The sequence below is a fragment of the Acipenser ruthenus genome, chromosome 3 (genome assembly GCF_902713425.1).
Source record: "Acipenser ruthenus chromosome 3, fAciRut3.2 maternal haplotype, whole genome shotgun sequence".
Taxonomy (NCBI): domain Eukaryota; kingdom Metazoa; phylum Chordata; class Actinopteri; order Acipenseriformes; family Acipenseridae; genus Acipenser; species Acipenser ruthenus.
Window position 1 is genome coordinate 75,685,651 of NC_081191.1, and position 17,826 is coordinate 75,703,476.

At 37.0% G+C, this 17,826-nt stretch overlaps 1 protein-coding gene across 1 annotated transcript; it reads left to right on the forward strand.

Moving 5' to 3' along the window:
- Positions 1 to 1,715: 1,715 nt before the first annotated feature.
- Positions 1,716 to 3,669, forward strand: sox17 (SRY-box transcription factor 17). Its single transcript, XM_033992297.3, has 2 exons — positions 1,716 to 2,188; positions 2,543 to 3,669. The coding sequence occupies exons 1-2, from the start codon at positions 1,891 to 1,893 to the stop codon at positions 3,424 to 3,426; spliced, it is 1,182 nt and encodes a 393-aa protein (XP_033848188.2). The 5' UTR covers positions 1,716 to 1,890; the 3' UTR covers positions 3,427 to 3,669.
- Positions 3,670 to 17,826: the final 14,157 nt, after the last annotated feature.

The following is a 17,826-nucleotide window of genomic DNA, read 5'->3' on the forward strand; positions in this document are numbered from 1 at the left end:
AATATTATATAGTACTTATATACTAAGGTCACCTTTTAAAGGTTTCACAATCATTTAACAATCGAATAATAATAATAATAATAATAATAATAATAATAATAATAATAATAATAATAATAATAATAATAATAAAGGATAAGGATAGGAAAAAGAATAATAAAGTAATTTGTGATATCCTAAATCATCTTATTTTGTTAAATCTTTAAAGAAATCTTTGATCCAAACGTTCCCCTTTTCTGTGTGTCAGTATTGTTTTCTGCAACGCGCACGACCTGTTCAAAGACGATCAGAGATCTAATGCTTTACGATGCTTAACCGCAACACGTTGCACAAAATAAATACAGAAATGAAATTTGGTTTAAATACAACCGAAATAAACAACCTGTAGTTATTCCAAAGACATCAAGGAGAGAAATGTCACTTCTAGGTTAGAATTTTTAGAAGAGTCATTGCATCCATGTCTGTTGTCCTGCATATCCACGTTTAATTTGTAGTCAGGTTTTATAAGACACCAGTAATAAACAAGTAGTCAGCGCTTGAAAGTTGAAGAAATTCAACAAAGTTTCAGGAACTTTTGAAATAGTTAATTTATCAAAGTGTAAAAAAGTAGGCACGAAGCAGGCGATTTATGCATTGCACTAAGCCTGTCCACGTTTTAAGCAAAGGCTGTCACCACACAAATACACGTTTGCATTCCTGCATTTGTGGGGACTTAATTGACTCTCACAGGGTGCAAGTCGACAACAAAGTAAATATTGTAGCACTTTTCTATTTTTTTTGAAGGCATATGTAGTTATTAAAAGGTGTTTTACAAAGTGGGGACGTCCCACAACGTCGTTTTTCCGGAGTTACTATCTTTGTGGGGGCATTTTCTCAAATATTGCCCGCACATTGATAGTAATACCTGCCCACAACCCCCCGTCCCCCATGCCCCCGTCACCCGGCCCCACCGACACACACACACACACACACACACACACACACACACACACACACACACACACACACAAACACCAGAATACAAAGCACTCTTTAACAAAGTCACAATATTCACTTTATTTTCGTGTTCAACAACATCTTCGGCGTTAGCTTGTATGACATCTAGATCTAATAATTAAATGTATGTTGGGGATAATCATGATTGTTTGTTTAAAGTAGGCTGAGTGATGTCTTTACATTAAGAGCTGCTATGCACTAAACACAGTACAAGATTAGTAGGTTACATGATAAATTGGTTTATTTCTTACATTTTGTACGCAGTTAGCCATTATGTGGATTTGAAATACTCCTATATTTTAAATTGTGGGTTAAAATATAGGCTACCGACACGTTATTATCAGTGCCACCCATAAACGTCGCAGTTTCAGTGTTTAATAATTATAAAGTAAAATCAAATTTAAGTAATTAAGGCAGTGAAACCAGATTCTTCTGTTCACCGTTGTCCACGTTTGCATAAATAGTATAATGAATAGCCTAACAAGAGTTTTTCGAAAACATTTAAAAATAAAAATAAAAACATTTAGATGAAATTAAAGATTTGTTTGAAAATTACTTATCTTGATCCAGGGGGTAGATGTCCTGTAAATGACAATCAGGCGGAGTTTCACCAGTAACTCACACCTTAGCCTTACAAGCCCCGCCTTGCTCGGTAGTGATTGGGTGGTGGTGTGTTTAAAAGCAACGTCCCGGTCTAAAGCTGCCACAGTTCAGCACAGTGGCAAAAGCGGAAGAGTGACAGATGAACCCGATTAGTGTTCTTAACGAAATACAAAGAACTCAGCAGGGTTTGTTAATAGTTTGTTTTTTTTTGTTTTAGTGTTGTGATAGTTTAACCCTTTGTACCATAAAGTTGCAATTTAAACATTAACTGCGTTTAGTAGTTGAATAGACATGAGCAGTCCTGATGCTGGGTATGCAAGTGACGATCAGACCCAGGGAAGGTGTTCGATGTCAATCATGATGGCTGGAATTGGACACTGTCAGTGGACAGATCCCTTAACTCCTCTCGGGGAAGGGAAAATCAAAAGTGAAGCCTGCTCTACTAGCTCCGGAAACCAGAACAGAGGCAAGACTGAACCTCGGATACGGCGACCCATGAATGCCTTTATGGTCTGGGCAAAAGATGAACGTAAGCGCCTGGCACATCAAAACCCAGATCTGCACAATGCAGAACTCAGCAAAATGCTTGGTAAGTCTGAATATACTACCTATAGATTTTAGAACACAGGACAAATGTGTTTTTTTTTTTGTTTTTTTTTTTGCTCTCTGGTTCAAACTTTTTGAAATAACAGTTCTAAAACAGTGTAGGTACTGTAAACAACATTTTGAGATATTTGTTTAAAGTTTTAAATATTGTACGTTTTTTATTTAGTTTTGGGTGCTTTTGCACTGCAAGTTAAAAACATGAGTGCCAAAGAAAACATGTACTGATTTTAGCAAATGTTATTTATAATAATGTATTAGAAGGGCCTCTCTAGCAAGTAACATTGCATTGTTGTCAAATATTACTTCAGCACCTAATGTTAGGTCATTTTTCTTTTAGGTAAGTCGTGGAAAGCATTGCCTGTGACTGAAAAGCGCCCGTTTGTGGAAGAGGCAGAGAGACTTAGAGTGCAGCACATGCAGGACCACCCCAACTACAAATACAGACCCAGGAGGAGAAAGCAGGTGAAAAGAATCAAGAGACTGGAATCTGGCTTTCTGGTGCACAGTGTGACTGAACAGCAGGCTTCAGCTTTAGGGAACGATGGCAGGGTCTGTGTAGACAACCTTAATGTTAATTATCATGAGCACCGTTACCCAGGTCAGAGTCAGCTCTCTCAACTTAGCCAGTACCGGGAATCACAAAGCATGGGGGGGCATTTTGACTCTTACAGTTTACCCACCCCTGATACATCGCCCCTGGACATAGTGGCGAACGATGCTGTATTTTTCCCATCGCATGCCCAAGAAGATTGCCACATGACGCCTTACAATTACCACCACCAAACCACAGAGTATCTCTCACAAGAACACCATTCCAATCCTATGCTTCGCAGGCCTCTTCCCCCTGCAGAGCACATGGGTCAAGTCAGTTCTTTGCAGGGTTTGATGGGATGTCATGGCTCTCTGGCAATGTATTACAGTCAGCTGTGTGCACCCACCAACCCTAAACCTCAACAGGGAACCCACTCTGGACAGCTCTCGCCTCCACCCGAATCCCACCAGGTGGACAATGTAGATCACATGCACCAGTCAGACCTTTTAGGAGACGTGGATCGCAATGAATTTGAGCAGTACCTGAACTCTGCCGCCCGCTCAGATATGGCAGGGCTTTCTTATAATGGACACGAAGCAAATATGCCTCTGACTGACAATAGTCTAATTTCTTCAGTTCTGTCCGATGCAAGTACCGCTGTATACTACTGTAATTACAACAGTGCATAAAACGTATTGAGGGGTACAGGATTTATTATAAATTGTTTGGTATTTACAAGTAATTTATTTATAGGCCCAAACCACAACCTTAAACAGTAAGGTGTGGAATTACAGAAATGTATGGGTACTATATAAAATGTACATGATGGAATTGAATTATGTGGTATTGTATAGAAGAAAAACAATGTGTCTGGAAGTCCTTTTTATTAAGTCACCAGCATTAAAAAAAAAAAAAAAAAAAAAAAAAAGAAAGTTAAAGAATTCAAGGGGAAAAGCAATACCTCATCAATGTAGCTTTTAGTTTAACTTGTATATGCATTTTTTAATTTTTTTTTTATTTTCAGTGTAACATTTATAAGATGACTTTGTAAATATTTTTGTATAAAGGTGTTTTGTACTTTTGCACTTCTGAAATAAAAATAAAACATTTAAGTATAAATTGAATTATTCTTTGTTTGGAATGTCCTTCAAATGAAACCGATACCAGCCAGGTTGAGTACATTCTTGACAATGTTTGGCTGCAGGTAACTGTTTAAATGTAGTGGAACACCTGTGTATTATCAATACATTTTTATAGGTTTAGGACCACATATGGTCTAAGAAATCTAATTGGTTAATAACTAGAAATATTATGTGACTTTACCAGCTTCCTACCAAAAATTGAAGACTATATAATTGTTTAAGAATTAGACATACTTCGTATAGGACAGATTCTAAACGCACCTTTAGTGTTACTAGGATCATGTATTATTACTAAACATCACTCGGATCTGTTTATAATCTCTAATGGTCAATTAACAAAGCACTACCTCAAATTTAGAAGGTGATATATTTTGTTCAAAGCACATATTAATAAATAAAATCGTTTGAAATCTTGAAACCAGACTTGTTAGCGTCTATGAAGGTTGGTATATTTAATTCAGCTTTTCTTATGCAAGAGAATAATAACAATACCAATTGAAAAGCAGTTGGTAGATACAATCTAATGAATGGGAATGAGTATTTTTTTTTTTATAAACATTCTTTCACTCATTCTTCATTCAGCAAAAAAGAAAGTTGCAGTTGTCCTAATAGGCAATAACTATTGTACCAAAACTACTCTATTTGATTGTAATCATGCATTGAAAGGGATGATGACTTATCACTGATCAGAGCATTTGAATGGTGTGTTTGGTACCCCACGTTAGGTCATTATTAATGTATTGAATGGCAATGACAGTCATTAATTACTACATAGGGTTTAGTATTAAATGTCTAAGTTTAATTGAATCGTGAGCACAGCTGTAGTTTGGTTGTCATAAAGTTTAAAATTACACTCTTAGGCTCACGGGGTACCAAACACACCATTCAAATGGTCTGAGAAGTCTTGATTACGCCCATTCAATGCATTGATTACAATCAAATCGGCTGAAATAACCTCCCTGTGTGGCCACAGAGTAGGGAAAGTGAGACAGACGTGTTCAAAGGACAATACCGGTTCTCTACACTTTTTGTGTCCAATGGGGATAATAAGATATGATTATAGACTGAGATAAATAATTATAATTTGAGTTGATATAACTTGCATTGTAACGTAACAATAACCGTTACTGTTGGTGATTTCTCAATTTTATTTAAATACATTTTAATGTATGTACAAATAAAAATTAGATATTGGTAGAACCTACACAGTATATTTCTATTTATTTTTGTAACAAATATATTAAAATACATTTTTTTATTCTTTTCAAATCCGTTCAATGGCAGTGTCCATTCGCAATTATGTTCAAATCATTTGTTCGAAGCCTGTAAGTTTTTCATAACAATGCTCCGTACGACATTGTATTCATTCTGAAATCATGATACACAATTAGAAAGGAGGGAGTCTGTGGCTTCTGTATCCCAAACAAATATTCTGCTTTCTCCACAACCCTTGCTTTTTTCAGTTCTATAAAGTCATTATTAACTGAGCAAGAGAGGGTTCTTTATAATGGACTCAGTGATAAACCAAAGGGTATTAAAGACAACTGTTAGGGGTTCATGTTTGGTATCCTCCTCAAATGTTCTGTTTAGAACCTTTTATATATACACCTTTATAGAAACCTCAGTATATAAGAATGATTCTACATAGTACATTAATGACAACAAGTGATAAATGTTCCATAGAAAGCCTTGAGGAACAATATGGTTCTGTATGGAATGGTCTAAGAGTGTTTATTTCTAGCAGGTCAGCCAATGGACATCATTAATAGTTGAGAACTGACATTTAAATGACTACTCAAAACTCTTCAACGTTATTATTGAAAATACTGATATGAACGTTTGATAAATGAACAATGCATCTTACGATCAGAAGCCTATTTTCCACGTATCTGCTTATCAGTGCAGAAAATTGTTGTACATCTGTTCTGCTGAGAATCGTCTAGGGAGTCTGGGCATTGTTCATTTAAAGGGTGGCAGCAACATTTCCCTGTGGAGATTCCAATAGGAGCCACCAGTCTTGGTCCTTTTCCAAGGCATTGTAGAATTACTTTACGGTGTCTGCTTACTTTTGGGCTTCTTGTTATTGCAGTTTAAAATTACAATTTATTTTGCATGCATCCTGTTGGTAAGTTTTCCTTCTTTCCTGGTGAACACAGATAAGGAATCAAATATTTTCAGCTAACAAATAATATTCTGCTACATCAATGCATTTAACATCTGAACCCATCTGATCACTAGGGGTTAATTCTAATGCAAATTAAACATTCAATGCGAATACTGTGTGTGCATGTCAGGAAAATACTATCCAGCACTGTATATGTTAAATATATATATATATATATATATATATATATATATATATATATATTTAGGTCACAAATAAACTTTTGGTTCTTTTCATTACTCAGTTTTGGCTCAAAGTTTGATAGCGTTTAAAATTGTACTTTAGCTTTCATTATAAAATTCCAGCTATAAATCACTGTCAGCCCTTGTATGGAGTTTGGCAAAATCCACTATAGCAGTGTTTAACGCTTTACTTCCCAAGGCACCTATATAGTCATTCATGATTAACATTGGTTATTTATTTATGGTTTTTTTTTTAATACGAAGGGCTTAACATTCTTGAACGTTTTATTGTTTTAGCAGCAGTTTGTAATGTACTTTATTTTCCCTTCATTTTTCCCGAGCATGCTTAAAGTATTTATTTATGAATTTGTTTTTATGTAGGGTGAGCATCAGTTGTGTTGCGAAGATACAGACCAGAGAGAACAAAATGAAAAATGAATATGAAAATCGATTTTAAATCCTATGACACCATTGCTTTAATATTATGATTTACCATTTGTTTTACAGGTTCAAAGCAACAGTCCTGATAAATTCTATAAACATTATTAAAAATATTGTCAGTAGCTTAGCCCTTAATAACGGAAAAACTATTTAGCCTATGCATATACAAACAGGACACAAATGGACTTTGTTATGTGATCTAAAAAAATATCACTGTGTCATCCTATATTGTCAGTCATCGCATTTATTTTTGGAAAAATTTATGAAAGCAATCCCAAGAAAAAACGTGCAAGTCCCTCACCCCACCCCACAAAGTAAAAGCGTGCCAGTCCCTCACACCACCTCATAAAGTAAAAGCATGCCAGTCCCTCACACCGCCCCACAAAGTAAAAGCATGCCAGTCCCTCACACCACCTCATAAAGTAAAAGCATGCCAGTCCCTCACACCGCCCCACAAAGTAAAAGCATGCCAGTCCCTCACACCGCCCCACAAAGTAAAAGCATGCCAGTCCCTCACACCGCCCCACAAAGTAAAAGCATGCCAGTCCCTCACACCGCCCCACAAAGTAAAAGCATGCCAGTCCCTCACACCGCCCCACAAAGTAAAAGCATGCCAGTCCCTCACACCGCCCCACAAAGTAAAAGCATGCCAGTCCCTCACACTGCCCCACAAAGTAAAAGCATGCCAGTCCCTCACACCGCCCCACAAAGTAAAAGCATGCCAGTCCCTCACACCGCCTCACAAAGTAAAAGCATGCCAGTCCCTCACACCGCCCCACAAAGTAAAAGCATGCCAGTCCCTCACACCGCCCCACAAAGTAAAAGCATGCCAGTCCCTCACACCGCCTCACAAAGTAAAAGCATGCCAGTCCCTCACACCGCCCCACAAAGTAAAAGCATGCCAGTCCCTCACACCGCCTCACAAAGTAAAAGCATGCCAGTCCCTCACACCGCCCCACAAAGTAAAAGCATGCCAGTCCCTCACACCGCCCCACAAAGTAAAAGCATGCCAGTCCCTCACACTGCCCCACAAAGTAAAAGCATGCCAGTCCCTCACACCGCCCCACAAAGTAAAAGCATGCCAGTCCCTCACACCGCCTCACAAAGTAAAAGCATGCCAGTCCCTCACACCGCCCCACAAAGTAAAAGCATGCCAGTCCCTCACACCGCCTCACAAAGTAAAAGCATGCCAGTCCCTCACACCGCCCCACAAAGTAAAAGCATGCCAGTCCCTCACACCGCCCCACAAAGTAAAAGCATGCCAGTCCCTCACACCGCCCCACAAAGTAAAAGCATGCCAGTCCCTCACACCGCCTCACAAAGTAAAAGCATGCCAGTCCCTCACACTGCCCCACAAAGTAAACCTACTATTGTTAGGCGCAATGTACACTGACATTATCTGATGCAGATTTCATCACCTTCCTATTTTTAATAGAGGGCTAGAGGTCTGTTATTTACAGGCCACTTACCTTGTGAATTTATCTTTTGACTTTGTAAACTTTGTAAAAGCTATAGTAAGCTCGGTTTGTGACAGCATCTATTTGGTTGACCATGCAGCCAGTCTATGGAATTTGGAAATGCCTCTTGGATTAAAATATGCCTTTGTTTGAATTGAAATGAATGTTAGTCTGGTGAAACTTGTTTGCTCACTATTTCAAGCACGTTTACTAGAATTCAGGTCATTGTTTATTCATATAGCATTATAGATAGCTTTAAGGCAAAATGCTTTCTGCAGTTCAGTGCAACCAAGGTCCCTAAAGTATCTTGTAAGAGAATTCTAACTGAATGAAAAACAAACTGTGGTATAGTAATGTTTTACATTATGACAACCTTTGTCAATACACATTCCAATCCTATTATCTTGCAGTATTTTCACTCTATTTGAACAGTTGCGGTAAAATAAATCTTAGCGTAAATGTGATTTTCTGGTGCTTTAAACTAAAATAATCTATAGATAAACTAACTATAATGGCAATATTTGGATACTTATCTATAGGTGATTTGGGTTGGTTTTGAACTTGTCAATAATGGATTTAACATAATTTAAAATACAAATGATTTTGCCCTCACTTTATGGTTTATATTAATTCCAAAGGAAGTTCAAAATGTGCTTTCTCTGTTAGGTTTCTGACCTTGATTCAAGGGAGTTAAAAATCCTGTTTTTAGTAGTTCAGAGGAAACCTGTTTTAGAAACATATTTGTCTACCCGGTTCATGTTGAATGTTTTATTATTTTTCTGTTATACAGCCAGGAATCATTTCTTAAGATAAATACTCCACATCCTTTTCTGAACGACTATGATCCTTGATTGTGTTTGTTTGAAACAGAATGATACACATTTGGCTGATTTCAGCCTGATCTTCACTAATCTTGGACTGAATAATGTTACTTTAGGTAACTTAGTTGAAGATTTGTTTTAATTAGGTTCTTCGAAATTAGCCAAGTAGGTACAGAGTGATGATAATACTGTTATTTTGGACAACTTCATTAAATCATAAGGCCAATTGTTTTAACTGTATTAGAATAAATGGTTAAAACTACAGTGATATATAACACTATAACTATATTTTAATATAAAAAGGGGCTAAATGTGTCTATTGTATAAGTGAACATTCCATAGAAGGAGCTCAGACACTGTTGTGTTTTACATATCTCTAGTATAACCAGGTAATTGCCCCATAATGGGCATAGCTAATCCCTCAACCAACACCCATCTGATAACTCACACACACACAGACACACAACCCCAGGCTAGGAAAGCAAATCTTGCCTAATTGGTGAGAAACTATGGGGAGATAATATCAGGCTTCGAGTAGATTTATCTGTTGTGTTTTGATAACTAATGGTTACCTAATTGTAGGCTCAAATCCCTGCTACACTGCAGTGCATGTTTTGTCCATTTGAGCTAATTTCTATAATTGCATCTAGAAGAAGTACAAATCCCTCAAGCAAATGATGGTGTAGGCTCATGCTGATGGACCTGTGGAGAAACCCAGAGTGTGATAATGTTATCTGCTTTGGTTAATTGACAATACAAATTGCACCAAGTATGTTTGCTATCTGCATTTCTAGTGGGAGTATTTCAAAGGTAAACAACTAAAAGTGAAGTTTGATCGTTGTATGTGCTCTTCTTATGACATGACATGCTGGGCTAGTGCTAGAAAATACATCCAAACATTTTATTACATATAATAATTACAAATGATTTTTTTTTGGGGGGGGGGTTTACACATTTAAAATGTGTTCTCTAAGTTCAAACAAACAAAAAAAAGCAGTAATGTACTGTGTTTATTTGCAATTGTGTTTTTGGGTTAGATCCTAATGGTTGAATCAGAACTACATTTGTCTTAAATGGTTTTCCTGGGGTGTCCTAAGGCAAATTAAACAAAACTAAATGATAACTCATTCATCATTTAGTCTCTGCTTGTGTCCCACTGTTAAAACAGGCCACCCAGTGTGACTTAACTCACCTTCTGCACCTCTCATATACCTTTCCCTACTTTCCAAAGAGTACATATGCACAACACATATCCATGTGATTGCTATTCACGTGATTCAAAATCACGTTTTTCAGAATGTAATGATCGCTCATTATATAGGTAGTGTGAATAAGTAATAGTGACTAGTGTATCTAAAGTAGCTGCTTGATTTATTTAACCAAACCAAAGCTTAGTGATCCAATCCCAGTAGGTGTCAATTTGAGTCTTAAGCTGAGCTGATGATGGCTTAGGGGCTGGCAGGCTCCAGTGGTTAAATAGTCAACAGCACTAATGTTAGGTGGCTGAAGAAGATGATCTCACAGCGGGGTGTAATTGCTCCTACAAGATGTAACTAAACATTATAAGCCAGAAGCAGAGTTTCTAAACTTCTAGCTGCATTATGATTGCTCTACATAGGTTATAATTAAATCTTCATTTTGAAGTTATGTGCATTTCCATGTAGGATAGGAAATGGTGGTCATCGGATTGAGGGATTGAATTGAAATGACTTGTTCTCTCCTACTTTATATTCTTCTCTGGATTGGAGCAATCAGTGCAGGGGACTGAGTGGCAAAATGTATAAAAATAATAATGTGCTTCAAATAATACTACTAAATGTATCTCCTGATGGACCACCAAGCAAAGAGCTAAATAATAACAGGAATCATACTTGTAAGTTGTATGCTGTGCTGTTTCTTTGGTAGCAGTGCCAGCCCACTAAAATATATACATCTGCTTCTGCTATGTTAGGACACAGACTGGGCTGATTTCAGTCCTAATTTGTGAAAGGTATGTTTTCACAAATCTCCTTTTAAACAGTTTTATTTCATAGTCTCTTATTTGACTACTGGGTGACTTTTGTCCACTGTGTCACTGTGACAGGGTAGCATCACGGCCCAGGCTGGCTACCGGCAGGAAATAGACGCAGAGACAGTAAGCTGCAGTTTTATAATGCTGCTGAGCACTTAATTAAACCATAAAACAAGCAAAACACAGGAACAAACAAAACACAGCACAAGGGCCAAAATAAAAGGTTCAAACAAAAAAAGAGTAAATACTTGTAGGCTGGGCAGTCTCCTTCACTACCACGTCACGTCACGTCACGTCACGTCACGTCACGTCACGTCACAACACAAAATCCTGCAACAAACAAAGGCTTTCTGATTCCTTTTATACATACATAGGGCAGCAGTGTGGAGTAGTGGTTAGGGCTCTGGACTCTTGACCAGAGGGTTGTGGGTTCAATCCCCCAGTGGGGGACACTGCTGTTGTACCCTTGAGCAAGGTACTTTACCTAGATTGCTCCAGTAAAAACCCAACTGTATAAATGGGTAATTGTATGTAAAATAATGTGATATCTGAATAATGTGAAATAATGTATAATGTGATATCTTGTAACAATTGTAAGTCGCCCTGGATAAGGGCGTCTGCTAAGAAATAAATAATAATAATAATAATAATAATAATAATCCAGACACTCCCCAATTAGCACCAATTACCTAATTGATGAATGGCCACACCTGTGATTGTTGGCAGGGATAGATTTAACCCCATCCCTGCCAACAGTACATTCCCACACACACACTTGCAGCAGCAGGTTCATGTACAACAGCATACTGTAAGTCAGTGGTACTCAACTGAGAGCTATTCCAGTCCTGGTCTTTATTCCTGCCAGGAATGACCAGGATTAGTTAATTGCCTCTTAGCAGCTTCAGTTGACTACATTAGAACCTGCTTGGGGTAAATACCTGGACTGGATTTGATCTCGAGGGCCAGAGTTGAGTACCACTGCTGTAAGTCAATCCATTTAACTAATAATCATATTTTGTTTAGTCTCAATTGTGTTGTTGGTTACGTTCAATCTAACATGGATCCCGACAATTTATATATATATATATATATATATATATATATATATATATATATATATATATATAGTGCCGTGAAAAAGTATTTGCCCCCTGTCTGATTTTCTGCATTTTTGCATATTATTGACACTGAATGTTATCAGATCTTCAACCAAAACCTAATATTAGATAACAAATAACACAAAAATTTGATACATATGTCATTTATTTATTATAGAAAGTTATGCAACACCCAATGCCTCCGTGTGAAAAAGTATTCGCCCCCTTAGACTCAATAACTGGTTACGCCACCTTTAGCAGCAATAACTGCAACCAAACGCTTCCTGTAGTTGTTGATTAGTCTCTCACAGCACCGTGGAGGAATTTTGGCCCACTCCTCCATGCAGAACTGCTTCAACTCAGTGACATTTGTGGGTTTTCGAGCATGAACTGCTCGTTTCAGGTCCTGCCACAACATCTCAATGGGGTTTAGGTCTGGACTTTGACTAGGCCATTCCAAAACTTTAAATTTCTTGTTCTTCAACCATTCTGATGTAGACTTGCTTGTGTGATTTTGTGAGATTTTGGCAGGATGGCCACTCCTGGGAAGATTAACTACTGTCCCAAACTTTCTCCATTTGGACAATATGGCTTTGTCTGTGGTTCGGTGGAGCCCCAGAGCCTTAGAAATGGCTTTGCAGACTGATAGCTTTACAGACTGCTTTACAGACTGATAGGCATCAACAACTTTTTTTCCGGAGGTCTTCAGGAATTTCTTTTGTTCGTGGCATGATGTGCCTCTAGAACCTGTGTGCTGACAACTTCACTCTGATGGTAAGGGCCAAAGTTAGTCAGATTTATATTGGGCAGGGCTGGCCCAAATCAGGCCTGGTTGTTAACCAAAGTACTCAAACAGCTTACCCTAATTATCCTTTTAATTGGGTTGAGTTAACTTGGGGGGGCAATAACTTTTTCACACCTGAAGATTGCATGTTTGATTACCTTGCACACCAAACAAATGAAAGAAGCACCAAACTTTAGTCTCATTTTTTCTCTCAGACTCCCTCTATATACTACTACAACCCACATAAAAATCTGACCAAATACAATGTGAAGAATGTGCAAAAATGTAGAAAATCAGACGGGGCAAATACTTTTTCACGGCACTGTATATATATATATATTTATTATTTCTAGAAGGCTGCTGTTTTGTTATTCATTCTTTAAATAATTTTAATTACTAGTTATAATATAATTTTTTGACTGAAATCAGTAAGTACAATGTATTTAAAGTTACTGCCAGGTGCTATATAAATATATTTGGTGGCATGTTGTACAGTATCTCTCTCTCTATATATATATCATAAATGTGTGTATACTAAAATAGGGACACCCCTTCATCAATTTAATGGGCTCCATTTTCAATTGCTGTGATGACGGCCTGCATTCTTGGCTATGACTCCTCAGGTATCTCCAGAATGTGCTGAGTGATATGACAGTCGATTCCTCCAGTAAGTACAGACCACCTATGACATACAAAGAATTCTGACTCATTCCATAGGTTCTAGATGGATTGTGAACTAGGTATTGGGCTAGTTTAAGAAAGTACTGGAAGGCCTAATTGTATTTGTTTACAAATCTATAACAAAAATCAGTTTAAATAATAAATAAACTACAATCCATGACCTCCAGTTGAATAAACTCACACATACAGAACAGGACACAACATCACAAGATTCATTGGTCATCAGTCTTGTCCTCCAGGTGAGGTGTTTTTTTTTGTGATCAAATTTTTATTTGAGAAATGAGACAAGTACATAATACAACAAAACAGAACAAAAGAACATTCCCATTCTCCCCCCATGTCCCCACCTCCCCATCCCACCCTCTCCCCCCTCTCCCCAGGTGGCAACACCCCACCCCACATAGGACCCTGAAAGTCTGTATCAGATATTAACAACTGAGGGGCAATTGATCAGTGATTTAATGGTATCTGCAGCTGCTAAGGTGAGGTGTTCTGAGATTTAAAAAAAAAAAAAAAAGTTCATAGCAGGAAAATATATATATATATATTAGAACAAAATAATTCTCTCCTGTCTGAATTTCTGGGAATCATTAAACTTCTTAACAGAAGTACTGTTTCTCAAAAAGACTCCTGGACATAAGAGCCCAAGGTTTTCCTTTCAATGTGATAGCGTCAACACGGATATAACTTTCCATCCTCAACCTCTTTGATAAGAATTTAGAAGTTTCAAAAGAAATGGTCTGACCATGTCACCCGATTACCATCAGTGTGCACAAGTGCCCTTCATGGTATGCCAAGGCAGCATTTGAGTAGTGTACAAAAAATGTTTATTTATTTAGTGTCTCGAATTTGTTCCTGTGTTGTATTTATTCAGTTGTTGCTTTGTTTCCTTGCCTAATTAGTTAACAGATGGCCACAAAAAGCATTGAATGATCAGAACGTTAACACATGGGTGCTTTACTCCAGGATATTTTGAGCATTTTTGTCATACTGTATATTAGATATTGGACAAATTTGTGAATAGTACTGTAGGTAATTTGAAAACATGGTGAAGAAAGTTAAAGAAGATGTGTGGTTATTTATTAGTTGGAAGGAAATGATGAAATTAGAAGTTTATGCAATAAAGAGTTTATATGGATCAATATATATATATATATATATATATATATATATATATATATATATATATATATATATATAACAATGCATTCTAGAGCTTTGTAGACCATTAGAAAGTTTAGACTGAAGTTCTTTTTGATCTGCAAAATGAGATGACAACTAATGCTAGGTAAATTTAGGGCTTTACAGACCAGATCGTTTTCATAGCAGAGGCTAAATAAATCCTATTACTGCAGGATAGGTGCTATATTTAGATCATATTATAACTGAAGGTCTGATGAATGCTGTGACTCAATAGTTTATTTTTCTTTTGATTCAGGCTAGTGGTCCCAGCATGTTATAAATAACCCTGTCACAAAAGGGTGTGGATGCCTGACTAGAAAGCAAGGCCATCTTATATTGTTAGAATTTCAGATAGTACACTTAGATAGTTCACAGTTAACATCAAAATCCCTCATTTATGTTGGCAGCCATTTGTATGGGATCAACTTACCACTGCAGATGCAACACAAATGAACACTACATGAAGTGCAATGTTACTGGAAAAGTCAATGGGACTCAGGCTAATGAGTTGCATCATGTTAATGGGATACTTTGTATCACCTACATTTTCTTACCTGTTCAATATACTATTACATGTGTTCTTTATCATTCTCCACTGTTGTTTTGCTTAGATTATTTGTTATGCTTTCCCTTTTTCTATTTTCAAAAGCAATTTCTGGTGACAAGTGAAGCAGAAACACATGTTAAACAGTTAAGGATATTGAATAAGAAATGTAATATTAAGAAAATGTAAATCCTAACTCTAACTCTAACCCTACTACAGGCTAATTCCTTTAATAGCCTGCACTCATCCTCATTTAGATTATTTAAAAAGGAAGATAATTGATAGAAAAAGCAAGCTCAAGCACTAGAAGTGCCATTTTCAGTTCTGCCAATAATAATTGAAAAAAACTGGGTCTGTACAAAAAACAGTAAGGCTGTAAAAGGAATATTGATGGTAGACTCTGAAGCAGACAGATGAATGGTAAGTTACTCTAATGCCATGTTGACAACATAAATGCAACATACTGTATTATTACATTTTCCCATGTTTTTTTACATCAATATACACGAAAGAAATCAATATTAACAGTGTTCTGAAAAGGTTTACTATTTGTCCACTGAAAAAAGACTCAGGGGACTACGGCAACTCCAGGAGTATCTACAATGCTTCTTATGCATGAACAGATCACCCTTTCCTCAGGATGCTCAGGAAGTATCTTTCCCTTCTTGTATGAGGTTTTACTTGGGAGGGCCTGAAGAGTGCAGGCAGGGGGTTCCTGCCCTGTCTGGTCAGTGAGGATGTGTCTCTTGGAGGATCTGAGACATGCTTCAGTTACGTATCATCCCTGACTCACATTTGCCAGAAACACAAAAATGTTTTCTGCCATAATTTTGTAAAAGCTATTTTAAGATAAGTACAGAAGTGCAATACAATATATTTAAATTCATCAGCAGCTGACTGACTATGACTGACTATGGACAAATGTCCATACAGGATTCAAGTCCCAACTACCTATATTTAATGGATTTTTAAATATATTGGACTGGAATGAATATCAACACTCACCATGTGACAGACAATTGCTATACTCTGCAGTGACCATAACATTTTGACAAGCATTTTAATTATATGTAGTGTGAATTTAGTTGAAGCTATGAAACTATATAACAGAACATGCATGTTCTCATGCTGTCTTCATCAAGACAGCCAAACTATTTCGGGTGAACTTTCAAAATCACAACTTCCTGTTATTTCATTTATTTCAATTAGATTGCAGGTCTATTGCTGAGAAGGAATAATACTGTACAGTAAGTCTGTAGCCGTGTTCTTCACTAGAACATATACATTGAAAACAATTTCCAAGACCACCTGTCCCCAGTTCCTCGGCACAATGCCCTCTGTCTGCCCTATAGATGACAGATTAGCTGTGAACATCCTTTATAAAGGGAAACAGTGTTCTATAAAATTCACACCACTGTTTCCAATTTGGTATCAGTCCTAGGACATCCTAAAAATACAAATAAAACAATCCTAAAATAAGTTAGCAAGGGCAAAATGTCAGGGTTAGGAGCAAATTATTTGTCAGAATCTATTAGTTTTTTCAGTGTTTGTGACCCCAAGCCTCATCCCCAACCCCCAACCCCCATCCCTTGTTCCTTGATCAGGTGCAGCACTTTGGGTCGTGTGGGATAAACAGGAATATATTGTCAGTGAAAAACAAAATAAAATATAAGGGGACATCAATAACAGGATGTATGTAAACTAGATGAGTGGTGGGGTTTATTTTTAAACCCGCAATATCTATTTGATGTAACCTTTTGAACCCTGATTAGATAGCATCTGGGAAGACTGTTTGTTGGGAAAGAGTCCAGTTTTCCTGAGTTTCAGTGTTACTTTATTGACAGAATAATTACAAAATGATGAGATATGTTTTACAGCTGTTAGTAAGTACTGAATACTATCCGTAATGCTCAGTAACACATCACAAATGAATGTAAGTGAAATAATGATGCTTGGCATGGTTTAGAAGCTAGAGCAGACTGTCCTGAAACAAAAACAACTTAAAACATGCTGCAGTTTTTTGGTTTTTTTTTACTACTTTTATATTATATCATTGTGTTTTTTCTTCTTCTTAAGATTGAGGGAATTTTACATTTGGCTCAGAATTGGACACTCTTAATTTAACCAAGTACTAGTGAAACAGATGCGCTCAGCATTATCTGCAAAGGGATGTTTTACCCGGCATTGTTTCTTAATTATGCATCAGTCTAATGGATCCAGGATTTACAAATGTGTACTTGATTTAAAGCGAAGGAAACTGTCCTTTAAATCTTACATTTGCCATTCCTTATGTTTTTGTATTTTAAAAATCTAATCCGAACACAATACATGCTATTTTAAAGTAGTTCTGCTTTTCTTTTTTCTTTTTTTTCTCTTTTGTATGTGTAGTCCACTGCATCATAAAGATGCAGGTTTAAACAGAACATGTAGTCTATTTAGCTGCAGAAATCCTCCTGATTTCTCATCAAGCCAGTTAATGGAGTTGCAGATGTTTGGTTGCCAAGCAGGAAATAGAATGTCAGCTAGAGCAAATGGTGATGGGAATTGGAGTTTTTCAAGTGACCTTTCTTGTTTAAACTACAC